Genomic DNA, 14,685 nt, shown 5'->3' on the forward strand with positions numbered 1-14,685 from the left:
ACCATACTGACTCCCTACTACGTCGCCCCTACTAGGCTATGTCTCCTACCACCCGCGTAGAAGGTGTTCTGACTGCCCCTTGTAGTGGGGTATTTATTCAAAACGTCAGTAATTAGATATATAAGGCTGTTAAATTATATAACCTTTTTGAATTGGGCTCATTCAAATCAAATCTATACTAATATTATAAAGCTGAAGAGTTTGTTTGTTTGCACGCGCTAATCTCAGGAACTACTGGTCCGATTTGAATTTTTATTTTCTGTGTTAGATAGCCCATTTATCGAGGAAGGCTATATGCTATAATATATCATCATGCTAAGACCAACAGGAGCGGAGCACTGTGGGTTAAACTGCGGAGCACAACTAGTGTGTAATATTTTCAGAGCCCACAGTCTACATATTATTGTGTGGATTTCAATTAAATCTTTCTTGTAAGTTACTTCTCTTATAAACGTCTATGTCATGATCGAAAATGTATGTAAATTTAAGCTCATGTGTATTGAATGAATGAATGAAAAATTCTTTATTGTTCACTAAATACAGGATTAGAAACTAAGAGCTTACTTCTTGTATAAAATAGTTCTATTATACATAAATATTGTTTTTGAGTGTTGTTGTTGTGTGCATTGTTTTAATTGAAAGTGTATAACCCATACGAGTTAACTTGAGACTCGGCTGGAATGCGATATATTAGTTCTACCTTAAAAATACTACTCAAAGTAAGTAAAACTGGACTTACTTGGTTTGAATTACATTCCAATATTTTATTTATTTTGGAAAGGTACCTATAATATTATATTGAAAATAACGTTATTGGCTCAGGTCTCAAGTAAATTCCTACGTGTTGTAAATACGACTGTAATAAGTATGATATCATGGATCATGCGTACAATGTATGTAATTACACTAAAAATTTTATTCAGCGCCATCTAGTTTCGTACAGAAAAACTATTTTTTAACGATAATCAATTTTAGTCCCACAAATGTTGAATATTTTTATCTATTAGTTTATCACAATAAAATAATATTTATTTAGATTATTTTAAGAGTTGATTTGTATAATTATTAACGAAATTAACAACATTTTACAAAGCAGCAACATTTGAATTTTTTTTCCAACTACCGTCATATTTTTTGTGAAATATGTTAATCACAATGATCGGTTACACTTATAAATAAAATTTATGTAATTAATATATTGTTATTTTAATTTTGTATACACAATACGAAGATTTTTGCGAAGATTTCGTCATTATTGTTTTAAAAACAATGGAAAGAATTACGTTTAGGAAAAAATCCGTAAGTACATTCTTACATCATTAGAAACAACGTTGAATTGGCCAAATTTGAATTCAAATCTATGAATACTATTTGCTAATCATTGGTAAATACTGTCTTTTGTTATTTAAACAACAACATATTAAATGCAATAAACAACATATTCTCACTATATTGAAATATGATACTTCATAACTTAGAAAACCATTAAAATAATAATCGATGTCAGAAATTTGTTTAAATAATCCTTTCTTCTGCCTTAACTTTCTTTTAACAATTTGTGGTAACAAGGACGCTGTCACAAATCTGCGTTACTCAAATTTAGGTATCTAACGTCGCCACGTGGTTCGCGGGAACATCGCGCTCACGTAAACATAGCGCATTCCATTTTATAGACCATCTTCATACTTGATATTATTATTTTTTATATTTTTATTGAAATTGATTCCAGAAGATTACTGGGAACTTTAAAAATTCATTTTGTTACTATTATTAGTAGGTACGATCCTTATAAGTATTTTAGTGTATTCAACCAACTTAAAAAAGTGTGACTATTTTACAACAATTTGAATATGAATTGTATTATTGTATACAATATCGAAGCTTTTTAAGAAATGTATAAAATACTTTTTTAAGAATTATTATCATACATAATATTATATGTTACCGGCAATATATTAAACCCGGCATTGTAAGCAATTCTTAGTAAATGTATGTTATTCCGAGAAACAGTCGGAATGAAATAAATTAAATTCGTTACCACACATTCACATTACCTATATCTTTAAATATGAACTTTTCATAAGTAGCAAACACATTTGCAAATGTGGGTGGTTTTTGGGGTAGCTATTAACCAATATGAGGTCAAAACTAAAATCCAAGATGGCACCGACGAAAATTTGAAATCTTTTCGTCATGGGTGTCATTTTCAAGGAGTTGGAGTAGCTATTAAATAAGTATTAATCAATATGAGGTCAAATCTAAAATCCAAAATGGCGCCGACGACAATTTGACATCATTTCGTCACGGGTGTCATTTTCATGGTTTTTGGGGTAGCTATTAACCAATATGAGGTCAAAACTAAAATCCAAGATGGCGCCGACAAAAATTTTATATATTTTCTTCATGGGTGTCATTTTCATGGTTATTGGGGTAGCTATTAACGAATATGAGGTCAAAACTAAAATCCAAGATGGCGCCGACGAAAATTTTACATCTTTTCGACATGGGTGTCATTTTCATGGTTTTTGGGGTAGCTATTAACCAATATGAGGTCAAAACTAAAATCGAAGATGGCGCCGACGAAAATTTTACATCATTTCGTCACGGGTGTCATTTTCATGGTTATTGGGGTAGCTATTAACGAATATGAGGTCAAAACTAAAATCCAAGATGGCGCCGACGAAAATTTTACATATTTTCGTCATGGGTGTCATTTTCATGGTTTTTGGGGTATCTATTAACCAATATGAGGTCAAAACTAAAATCCAAGATGGTGTCGACGAAACTTTACATCTTTTCGGCATGGGTGTCATTTTCAAGGTTTTTGAGACAGCTATTACCAAATCCCCAATGTAACCGTCGATAATTAGGTATATTTTTCTTACTCCTTTAAAGTAAACTTAAATAAAATAACAAAAACGTTAACAACCACAGTTTTGTAGAAAGTCTTAAAAAAACAATTTTAAAGAACATTGAAATGCATATTTAGAAATTTAATATAAAACGCAACTCTGTGGCAATCATGTTAATATTCTGACAGATATTAGTAACTTTAAATATATTCTTTAAATATATTCGCTAAACTTTATTTAAAATAAAGTTTATCTAAAACATTTAAACGAAGAGAATAAAATAAAAAAGAACGTGTGTGCCGAGAAAACGTGTCAGGAGTGAAACTTCTTTGGCGAGATTCATAGATACCAAAATCGCCGCCTTGCTCCATAACGCGACAGTATTACCATGACGCGATCTTGAAATTCGACGACCATCTTGGATTTTAGTTTTGACCTCATATTCGTTAATAGCTACCCCAAAAACCATGAAAATGACACCCATCACGAAAAATGTCAAATTTTCGTCAGCGCCATCTTGGATTTCAGTTTTGACCTCATATTCGTTAATAGCTATCCCAAAAACCATGAAAATGACACCCATGATGAAAAGATGTCAAATTTTTTGTCGGCGCCATCTTGGATTATAGTTTTGACCTCATATTCGATAATAGCTACCCCAAAAACCATGAAAATGACACCCATGACGAAAAGATGTAAAATTTTCGTCGGCGCCATCTTGGATTTCAGTTTTGACCTCATATTGGTTAATAGCTACCCCAAAAACCATGAAAATGACACCCATGACGAAAAGATGTAAAATTTTTGTCGGCGCCATCTTGGATTATAGTTTTGACCTCATATTCGTTAATAGCTACCCCAAAAACCATGAAAATGACACCCATGACGAAAAGATGTAAAATTTTCGTCGGCGCCATCTTGGATTTCAGTTTTGACCTCATATTGGTTAATAGCTACCCCAAAAACCATGAAAATGACACCCATGACGAAAAGTTGTAAAATTTTCGTCGGCGCCATCTTGGATTTCAGTTTTGACCTCATATTGGTTAATAGCTACCCCAAAAACCATGAAAATGACACCCATGACGAAAAGTTGTAAAATTTTTGTCGGCGCCATCTTGGATTATAGTTTTGACCTCATATTCGTTAATAGCTACCCCAAAAACCATGAAAATGACACCCTTGACGAAAAGATGTAAAATTTTCGTCGGCGCCATCTTGGATTTCAGTTTTGACCTCATATTCGGTAATAGCTACCCCAAAAACTATGAAAATGACACCCATCACGAAAAAAAGCCAAATTTTCATCGACGCCATCTTGAATTGTTTTACCCCACCAATCTATTCAACAACCCATAAAAAAGAGGATCTCAGGCAAGGTAATTTTAAAAACATAATTTTAAATTACAAATAATTGGAATATGAAACTTATACAGTTTACTCATAAAAAGTATCAAATATTTCAAATCACGAAAAAGACATTGCACGCACAATAATCTTTTTTATTTCGTTTTTATTTTTGGCACGAGGAGCGATACACCCGTCCTTCCAAGAGCGCTTCTGAGCGCGGTCTGACGAACCGCGAGAACAAAATGTATGAAGAAATCAACAAGTATTTTTAATTTAGCTCATTATTGAAATAAAATTTTGATTTAGATTCATAAAAATTACACCATATATAAAGGACTATATATCCCTCAATAAGATATAGTTAAGAAGATAGATTAGGCTCTTAATTTTCCTAAAATGGTACCGGTTTAGACCCCATTTTTTTGCATTTTATGCGTTTATTGTGATGGAAAAAACGTATTTCAGCGACAATTTTGTATGACGTCGTACAATTTTTATAAGATGCACGTAGAGCTGAATATATTATCTTTAAATTAAGATATTACTATGTTCTCACGTGTAATTGCTTTAAGTTAAAATGGTACCGAAAAACAGCGTGTTTTTGTAAAAATACGTTATAGCGTCCTTAAGAAATAAATACTTAGTCGAAAATGAAAAATTATTTATACTTAATTTTAAAAACACAAATATTTAGCAATAAAGCTGCCAATTGCCTCTGATATCCTGTTATTGTAAAATTAAAAATTGTGTGCAATAAAGAATCCATACTAATATTATAAATGCGAAAGTAACTCTGTCTGTCTGTCTGTTACTCAATCACACCTTAACTACTGAACCAATTTGCATGAAATTTGGTATAGAGATATTTTGATACCCGAGAAAGGACATAGGATAGGTTTTATCCCGGAAATCCCACGGGAACGGGAACTATGCGGGTTTTTCTTACTTCTGCGCGGGCGATGCCGCGGGTGGAAAGCTAGTATATAACTATAACTAAAATTTGAATGTGACGACCGATATATGATTACCTAGCCTATTTATGTGTCAATTCTTCTATATCCATTCAAAAATTTTTCCGAAGTAAAAAAAACAACATTATCGTAACTATAATGGAACTATTTAATATAAAAAGTAAGATGTAATGATAAAATAACCTAATGAAAAGAAAATAAAACGATAAAGAATTAATGAACATTTTGTTTCAATGTTGCAGTTAAACAGACAATCAGATCGTGTAGACAGATTTGTGCACACACGAGAGTCAGTCAGTGATCCCAGGAGGCGACGGTCACTGCCTGACTGTCAGGCGGTTGATGGTGATGCTTGGGTAAGAATACTATGCTAAGACTATGCTTTATAGTTTAAACTATGCTTTTTTAGATTCGTTAGTATCTGAATTATTGTATAAAAATAATGGCAAAGTAGTTGTGTAGTGTTACTTTGAGTAGGCATTGGGGCATCGTAATTTCTAAATGAGACTACAAATTATTTCAGTTATTTAATGAATTATATTTAAAAATCACCAAATAATAAACACATGAACCAATTAATCAAAAGATGAAGCCTCATTTGAAGAACATCCTTAAATATGGTTTTTTTAATTATTATATGTCCAGATAGTAGGGCATTAGCATTGGCAATCGAATCACAATTTTCCAAGTAATTTATTTCTTTAAAAATGAACACACTCAATCGTTGAGGTGAAATTTACAAATCCTTTTTTCTATTTAATTACAGATCACAAAATACAAACACCAAAAGAGCTACGGTGACAGTCTAGACCGTGCCTTCGGTGTGGAACAGGAGAGCGACAAATATGTGGTGCAGCCCTGGCCCTGCGTGCCGAGGAAGAAGAGCTACCTCACCCCTGCGGACAGCATACTGGACCTGCCGGAATATAGCTATGCTGATTGTGTGTATTTAGAATAAACATCCTACACTAATATTAGAAACGCGAAAGTTTGTGAGTATGTATGTGTATGTTTGTTACTCTTTCACGCAAATACTACTGAACCGATTAAAATGAAATTTAGCACACATATAGAGGGTAACTTGGATTAACACTTATAGTATTTTTAACTAAGGATAGCCAATTATTACCACTAATACATTTTATAATTATTAACCAAAAATAAAAGCAATTGTTAACCCTAACCATAGACATACGGAGAAAATACAATTTTACATATACCTTTTGAAATGTTCGTCAGTGTTTCCTTAATTTTCAAGAAGAGACAATTTATCGCTAAGAACTTGGCCTTTCATCTCACTTCTTAATTGCCAGTACAAATATTAATACTTTAAATGCATTACATAGTAATAGAAACACACAATTCATATTCATATTAGTAGAAACATCATCCTGACGATGATGTTTCGAAACCGCTCATAGTTTATTGTTAAAAAAATATAAATAAATTGGAACTAGTGAATTGTGTTATATTACTAGTAAATGCAGTTCCATCAAGAGGTAACAATACAAAGTATAACCACAGTTGACAGATATATACTACGTACATACAGTTAGGAAACTAAGCCCCTGCGATGAAATTATGACGTATAGCTATAGGGCTGTTACCTTTTAGATATTTAACCGACTTCAAAAATGGAGGAGGTTATCAATTCGGCCTGTATATTTCTGTTTGCTTTTTTTCACAGTTGACTTTGTGGTAATTTTAAGATTAAAACCCGTTAAAATTAAAAAATGGTGTAGCCTAAATATGAATTTACAAGAAGAAACAATCTCAATAAAATATATACCTTGTAAAAGTAAATAGGTACGTTTTTTTCAGTGCTATATTTCGAAATCTTGTCTTTTTTGGACGCCGAAGGCTATTTTAATGTAGACGTACCTACCTAAATTATTTATAATGCTTGATATTTGTATGATACATATAAGTAGTCAATAATTATTTTAAACCAGAATTAACAATACTTGTATGTAGGTATACCTACTAAATTATTTTTAAAACGATAAATTAAATTAAATTAAAAAACACAAAATATGCAAAAATAAATTAAAATTATTATTATACGAACATAGAACCTCCTTTTATATAACCTTTTTGTTTTAGGATGAAAAAGAAAATAGTTTGACAGGCTTAGTGCTTGACAAAGTGGTAAAGTCACGTATCGATAAAAATACAATAATTATTATAATTATCTATCTTTTTCTTCCCTAATATTTACGTAATTATGCACATAAATTTAAACAAGATTTTTTAAGGTTTCCATTTTTTAGATTTTCGTGCTCTTCTAGATTGCGTAAAAAATAGATGCGGTCTTTAAACAGACTGGACTCCTAATAGGTACTATTTGTAGCTATCATTTTGGTAGAAAATATGTCAACATAATTTAAAACTCATACTGCCATATCTATAGAAATTAAAAAATAGTCTCTTTTTAACTTGTAGTCAGATACGATACAGGTATATATTTATTGAAAGGGCTACAAACTGAAACAATCGATATTTATTTAATGTGAAATGACATCACTTTAAACTTTTTTCCATACTATATTCAAAATCTGTGGATGTGTCACCCGCTACTATCGATCCCCCTCAATACCCTCGAAAACACGCTTTATGGGGGGGGGAGCCATTTCGAACATTTTGTATGAAGTTTCCTTACTGTATGTATCTGTATATTGTGGTATAACTTAGAAATGCAGCAGTTGCAGAAATACTTGACTGGAGCAGTGATAACATCTTGGTGGCTGCTCTGGGCAGGAACTATCATAAGTGGAGTTGGGGAAGCCAAAACCTGACGGGACAAGGGTTTGCTATGCAAGAAATTATGTCCTGCAAGTTTGACCCAAGAGGAGAACTGTTAATGGTTTGTTATTTAAATTTATGCTTTCTTAACATTAAATGAAACTTTAGGATGTTGTTATATTATTAGGAATAATATAAATTAAATCTTTTGATCATATTATATTAGTGATATACGATATTGAGATATTTTCGCTAACCATTTGGAGCAATGACAATATGAATAATGTAGTTCGATATTAATCCAATGTTTGTTTTTGTCGCTAAGCCAACACTGTTCTATCCGCTTGATTAAGGTTTTAATCTTAGAGTATGTATGTTTTAATAGACACATCCAATACCATTATCATACACTAGCCGCTCCGAGCGGTTTCACCCACTGTGGCTGTCTCCATTTGGTCGTAGCGTGATACCATATAGCCTTTCTCGATAATTGAGTTATCTAACACAGAAAGAATTTTTCAAATCGGTCCAGTAGTTCTCGAGATTAGCGTGTTCAAACAAACAAACAAACTCTTCAGCTTTATAATATTAGTATAGATTACACACATTGCTTACACTTCCAGCTAGGTACAGACAAGGAGACAGTCGAGATCCACGACAACGCGAACAGCAAATGTATTGCCAAGAGCAGATGTTTCTGCAACCTGCCGCAGCCCGAGCTATGCGCTGTCATAGCTGTGGACTGGAGCCCCACGGGAAACTCATATGTCACGTCAGTAAAACCAGTAATTAAACACATACAGTTGATAAAGCATTTCTTATGATAACGTGGCACGTGGAACTTATGGAACTTGTCCCATGTGAAATATTGATAAAAACAATTCGCTATTTTATTTTAAACTAGCGGTCCGCCCCGGCTTCGCCCGTGGTACATGTTTACGTTTTCTCTACATAAGAACCATCCTCGTACTTCAAGGAATATAATAAAAAAAGAATTATCGAAATCGGTTCAGCTGTTCTAAAGTTATGCGCTTACCAACACATTTTGGGATTCATTTTTATATTATAGATATATGTTATTGTTATAGGCTATAACTTATTCCCAAAGTGCTGCACTACAATGGCAATACAAGTTCTAGATCTTCTTAAATTAGTTGCGTCCTTCACGCGTACCACTACCTTTTTCAATACACAATAGATTAGTTTATAACTAGTAGTCCTGTCTTACAGCAGCTGCACGGAGGATGTTATAGCATCCTTTACGCCAGCAAGACACAAAGCGTCATCCATATTATACGAAAAACTAATGTATAGTCCCGTCTTACAGCGGCTGCACGGGCGGTATGGTCGCGTCCTTCACGCGCACTTGCAACTACATAAGCTTAGCGCGTCACGTCAGGAAGCCGATCTTCTCCGTACGCATCTCACCCGACGCTCGCTTCGTTGCCGTCACCACGATAAATAGCACACAGGTCATGCTGTTGTCTTGGCCGTACTTGGATCTGATCAGCTGCTTGGATTTTAATAAGGCATATACTAATTTGGTGTGTATATATTATTGTAAAATCGTGTATACGAAATAAAAATTTTGAACTTCAAATAGTATGTAAAAAGCAAAGTTGCGAAAAAAAAAATGATTACTTTCATCTTAACTTTCATATTGTAAGACTTAAATGTAAGAGATCTTAAATAAACTTTTTTTTTCTAATTCGTAATATCGATAGTATCATAAAGCCAATAATCTAATTTCTGACAAAATCTTATTCAACTTACTTCTTAGATAAGAAATTTATTTTCTTCACATTAGTAATTTACGTAATTTACCTTCTCAATAAATACGAACTTACCTATAAAATCACTAGCTTTCCAACCGCAGCTTCGACCGCGCAGTCAAAGAAAAACCCGCATAGTTCCCGTTCCCGTGGGATTTCCGGGATAAAACCTATCCTATTTCCCGGGGTAAAAAAATAGCCTATGTTCTTTCTCGGGTATCAAAATATCTCTATACCAAATTTCATGCAAATTAGCTCAGTAGTTAAGGCGTGATTGAGTAACAGACAGACAGACAGACAGAGTTACTTTCGCATTTATAATATTAAAATTATTATAGTATGGATAAATAAAAATAACAAACCGTTGCTAGGTAACCGCGTGGCACCCATGGCGAAGTGCGCTCCTCGGCATAGGCGCTGTGACATCAGAGTATGAAACCAAGGTGGTCATGTGCGAAGCGCCCACGGGTAAGGTCAAGAAGTCGACCCTGGGAGGCAGTAAATACTACCTGGATGCTATGCTGTTCAGTAGTAGAACTGGAGAACTCGTTTTGAGCTTGTTCAATATAGGTATTTATCTAAATAACTTAACTTTTACAAGCAATTTAATAATGGTGAATTAATATGTCATATTAATAGCTTGATGTTAGTTCATTTTTGTCCTGCCCGGGGAAAAAAAATGGAGTTTTGGTTAATTATATCCTTAGATTATATCCATAAAAAATTAATTTCAATCTGTTATAGTTATAGGATACATTATTAATTTATAGTCGTTACCCTCATTTATTAAAGTAAGCAATGGAATAACTGATCGATATATTTGTTTGCTAGATTTTGGCTAAAACTGACCTAATTTTATTTCATTAATAAAACGCAGAGCAATTATTATTTATATTTCTCATAGAACGAGGACTCCTCCATCCAAAAACGAGTTCCCAATTAGTAGTTCTAAGCAACCCTGAGACAGTAGTGGACCAGTGGTGTGACGACGGCAGGACCGGCCTCGACCGCGTTAGGACCATGGTCTTCAGCCCGGACGGCACTAAACTTGGTAAGACCTTTCGATAAATAGGTAGATAATACTTTATTGCACACACACAAGATTTACATAAAAAACATAAAAAGACATTTGCACAGAATACACAAAACATTTGCGTCATAAACGGATAATATTTTGTAATTATTTATTTTTTGCACTTTCTATGATATCTTTAATAATTTCTTTTTTTTAATAATCAAATTACCTTTTGAGTTTTTTATTGTATACTTATTAGTACCATGACTCCCTATTCCATATCAAACCTCAAACCTATATTAATTAAATCATTAAATCATATCTCTTCATATGCGTATTTAGCGCATTTATAAATGTTTTTTTTTTTATGTAAAATAGCACAACCGTACTTCTATCTAACAGGATAAAAGTAAACATCAATTTTGTAATAAACATTAACAAATTCCCATAGAACCTATCGATTAAAATGTTTTTTTTTTCTAATATAGCCACTGCAACATCCGACGAGGATCTAATAATCTGGAACTTTCTACCTGAAGATAAAAATATAAAGAAAACTCAGCTGAGAAGGTTCTCCGCCATTCCAGTGTACATGGATCAAGTGACACAGGGCTATGCCCTACGGTGATTGAAGGCACTGGCTTGTACTTCTTGTTAATAAATATGTTTGTCAAATTAATGCTGTTTTAACATTTTTATGTAATGTTGTAACAAATGATTATTGGTGGTAAGTGCTGCAGACGGGAGGTCTTGGGTTCAATTCCTGATAGTAGGGAATTTAAAAATATATAAGTTAAAAAAAGAAATAAAAAACATATAAGTGTACATAAGTCTATTTACACGTTTCTAATACAGTTGTGAAATGTTTCATTTATTTTATAAGAAATACGGAAAATTTTATTCAAATTTGGGAATTTGGATTGACATTTTATTTCGATTTAAAAAAAAATCACTTATGTATAGCTTAGAAGTTGATGCTTATCCATATATCCAGGCTTATTTCATACTAGCTTTCCGCCGGCGGCTCCGCCCGCGGTTTCGAAGAAAACCTCGCATAGTTCCCGTTCCCGTGGAATTTCCGGGATAAAACCTATCCTATATTACTCGTGGATAATGTAGCTTTCGAATGGTGAAAGAATTTTTAAAATCGGTCCAGTAGTTTATGAGCTATATATATATATTCATTACAAACAAACAAACAAAGTTTTTCTCTTTATAATATTAGTGTAGAAAATATTTGCGTACATCTACCACCAGACCATGTTGTAAGCTTGGTTGAAGCCAAGGGCCTAAAGGGATTTGGTTAAGTTGGCGTCGTGATGAACTTTCGCGGCCAGTGACCAAGGAAGCTAATTGAGTCCAAGAATTCTCGGCTATAGGGACAATCGCTTACCACTTCACTAAAAATGATATAATAATTAAGAAATAAACGTGTTGAGTTTGACTTTGAGTTTCATTAGAACCTCTTGAAATGCCGCATATGCCACCTGCCTTATATATAAAAAACGCATATATCCCACCCCTAGTCATATAAAAAACCACTTTATTCCTTACCTAGGTAATAGCATACGCTATTTTAACACTCATTTACATCGAATCATACAAAGTAAAGGACAATTAACGGAAAATCGAACATTAGCGTTAACATTATAAAATTATTTAGCTAACAGCTTAATATCTGCTACCAATAATTACTTCCGGGGCTAATCATATGATTAAAGTGACCTTTACTATAAATATATGAATTAAACGTGTTAACTTTAATAGTTAACGCAATTATGTGTTAAAGTCATGTGTTTTTATTTATTTACTGTATTAATAGATATACAGGCAAAGCTGAATAAAAATTCCTTATATTCATATAACTTAATATATTGCTCAATATAAATTACAGTGAGTTATCTTCTCGTATTTTAGTGACTATGAATTTAATCAGAAACCTTGAGTTCGAAGATGGAATTCCATTTTATGTTTCTTTTTTAATATAGGTGAATTCATAAAGTACTCTAGGCCTTACGAAACTCACTTTCCAATGCATTTTAATATACCATAATTTTAGCAAAAATTTCATAACATTCGAAATGTGCAAACTATTTTCGTCATAAGCTTAAACCGCAGTTTCGCCTGCGTAGTTAAGGGAATTTTCTATAACAATGAGATTTTCCACCCCGCCCCGGTAAACTCGACCTAACTACCACCAGACACAAAAATTATAATAAATCATACGACCGCTCCGTTGCGACGTGAAAGAAACACAAATATACCTTCGCATTTATAACTTTAACAAGGAATATAATATATTTGACATAATTAAATTATAATTTATCTATACGTCTCATTATATTATTGCTTCCACACATAATCCATAGCATGTCAAATAACAAGTGCTGTAGGTAATCTATAATCGGCTAACAAAGTAAATAAGGCAATTATTATCTCTAGAATACTCTTAATCACCTAGCGGTGCCTTCGAAGTTTTAAAATTGTATCGTTATAAATTAAGTATGTTACATAATACTTTTATTATCTATTGATATAATATGTACTAGGTCTACTCGTCAGACGTTGTCCTGTCTTTGCGCGAATTATTATCGAAGCGAAGTTTAAGAGTGAGTATAAAGCAAAATTAACGATCTTCTATTAGAATATGATACGTGTGACAAGACCAAATCTAAAAAATCAAATATACAGGGTGTAATCGTAACGGGAAATATCCAAAAATTTTACACCAAACGCATACCATACATTTAGTATGAGATATGACTATCCTAAACATGTAATATGAACAATTTTGGTTCTTTTCTTTAAATTTTTGCTTAAATTACTTCACAAATTTTAATAAAAATTCATTTAGAAATAAAAATAGAGTTTGATGTGGAATACAATGGTATTCCAAAACGAGGACGTCACTTCGAACATTTGCTTTGAACACAAAATGTATGGAAAATTCAATGTATGGGAGTGTTTAATGTAACTTTTTTGGATATTTCCCGTTTTATTTTTTAAAAGTTATTATTATAATTTTACTCATTAGGTAAAGGGCTTTCGATATCAGTTTAAAGTTTTTTGATATCTGCAATAATTACGGAATAATCGCCTGTGCACACTTAACGATTACCTACACCCTGTATATCAAACTAAATGATATTTTCAAGGATTCTGTTTGATCAAAAGCATAAAATATTAAAATTTACTCTAATTTTCACTTCTTTATAATCTTCTGTTCAACCATAACCAGCTAAACCACGCTATCACAAACATTAGACAGTGGCTCCCAATAAAACTTCAGAGGCAATAGAAATCCGTTCGATCGTATATTTTTGATATAAAACAGATTCCAAAACAACATAACCAACTGAAGTTACGATAAACCGAACAATAGACAGATAAGCTAACCGCAGAAAACGCTATAAAGATGTAAACTACAGACGATGCTCTTCATAGGTCGTTACAATAAAATTTTAAAGCTAAGTAAACCCGCGGGCCAGATCTAGGATATCGGAATGTTAGGCTGTTGCCACATTTATACCGTATATTAGAGATATTATATCGTAGATGCAATCGCGATAGAGTAGACGTAAGGTTATCTAAGTTATTGTGAATGAATTGCTGATTTTAAGCTTGTGAAAGGGACAAAGAGCTATTGTTAAAGTATACTGCATGATGCGTCCTTGTCCTTCACAGAACTATATTATATCGAGGCAATAAGCAAGAATAAGGCAAAATATGTGCCTGGAGTTTATTTTGAATGTGACAATTTAATGGTTGAATAAATCTGGGTACAAACCCTTATGATATACTTATACAAGCATCGAGCCGTGAGTAGCTTCAAAATATGTAGGTAGAGAAAACCATGTCAATGACCAAGAAACAACAACTACATGATAATATTATTTTCATTATATTTGGCTTACGTCTACGCTGCAAATCACATTTTCTCATATTATTTCATGATACAAACGAAAACACATCTTTCAATTAAC

General features: G+C 32.9%; 1 protein-coding gene across 2 annotated transcripts; it reads left to right on the forward strand.

Annotated features, from left to right (window-relative positions):
• The first annotated feature begins 1,158 nt into the window (after positions 1-1,158).
• LOC123695455 (protein cortex-like) lies at positions 1,159-11,381 on the forward strand. Of its 2 annotated transcripts, none has more exons than XM_045641315.1 (9): positions 1,159-1,299; positions 5,416-5,529; positions 5,940-6,114; positions 7,873-8,036; positions 8,539-8,687; positions 9,243-9,459; positions 10,059-10,257; positions 10,592-10,738; positions 11,191-11,381. In XM_045641315.1, exons 1-9 carry the CDS (start codon positions 1,270-1,272, stop codon positions 11,328-11,330), a joined length of 1,335 nt encoding a protein of 444 aa, XP_045497271.1. In that variant the 5' UTR covers positions 1,159-1,269; the 3' UTR covers positions 11,331-11,381. The 2 variants fall into 2 exon arrangements, with proteins under 2 accessions (XP_045497271.1, XP_045497272.1); XM_045641316.1 differs by having other exon boundaries at positions 7,876-8,036.
• Positions 11,382-14,685: the final 3,304 nt, after the last annotated feature.

The sequence above is a fragment of the Colias croceus genome, chromosome 11 (genome assembly GCF_905220415.1).
Source record: "Colias croceus chromosome 11, ilColCroc2.1".
In the NCBI taxonomy this organism is placed as follows: domain Eukaryota; kingdom Metazoa; phylum Arthropoda; class Insecta; order Lepidoptera; family Pieridae; genus Colias; species Colias croceus.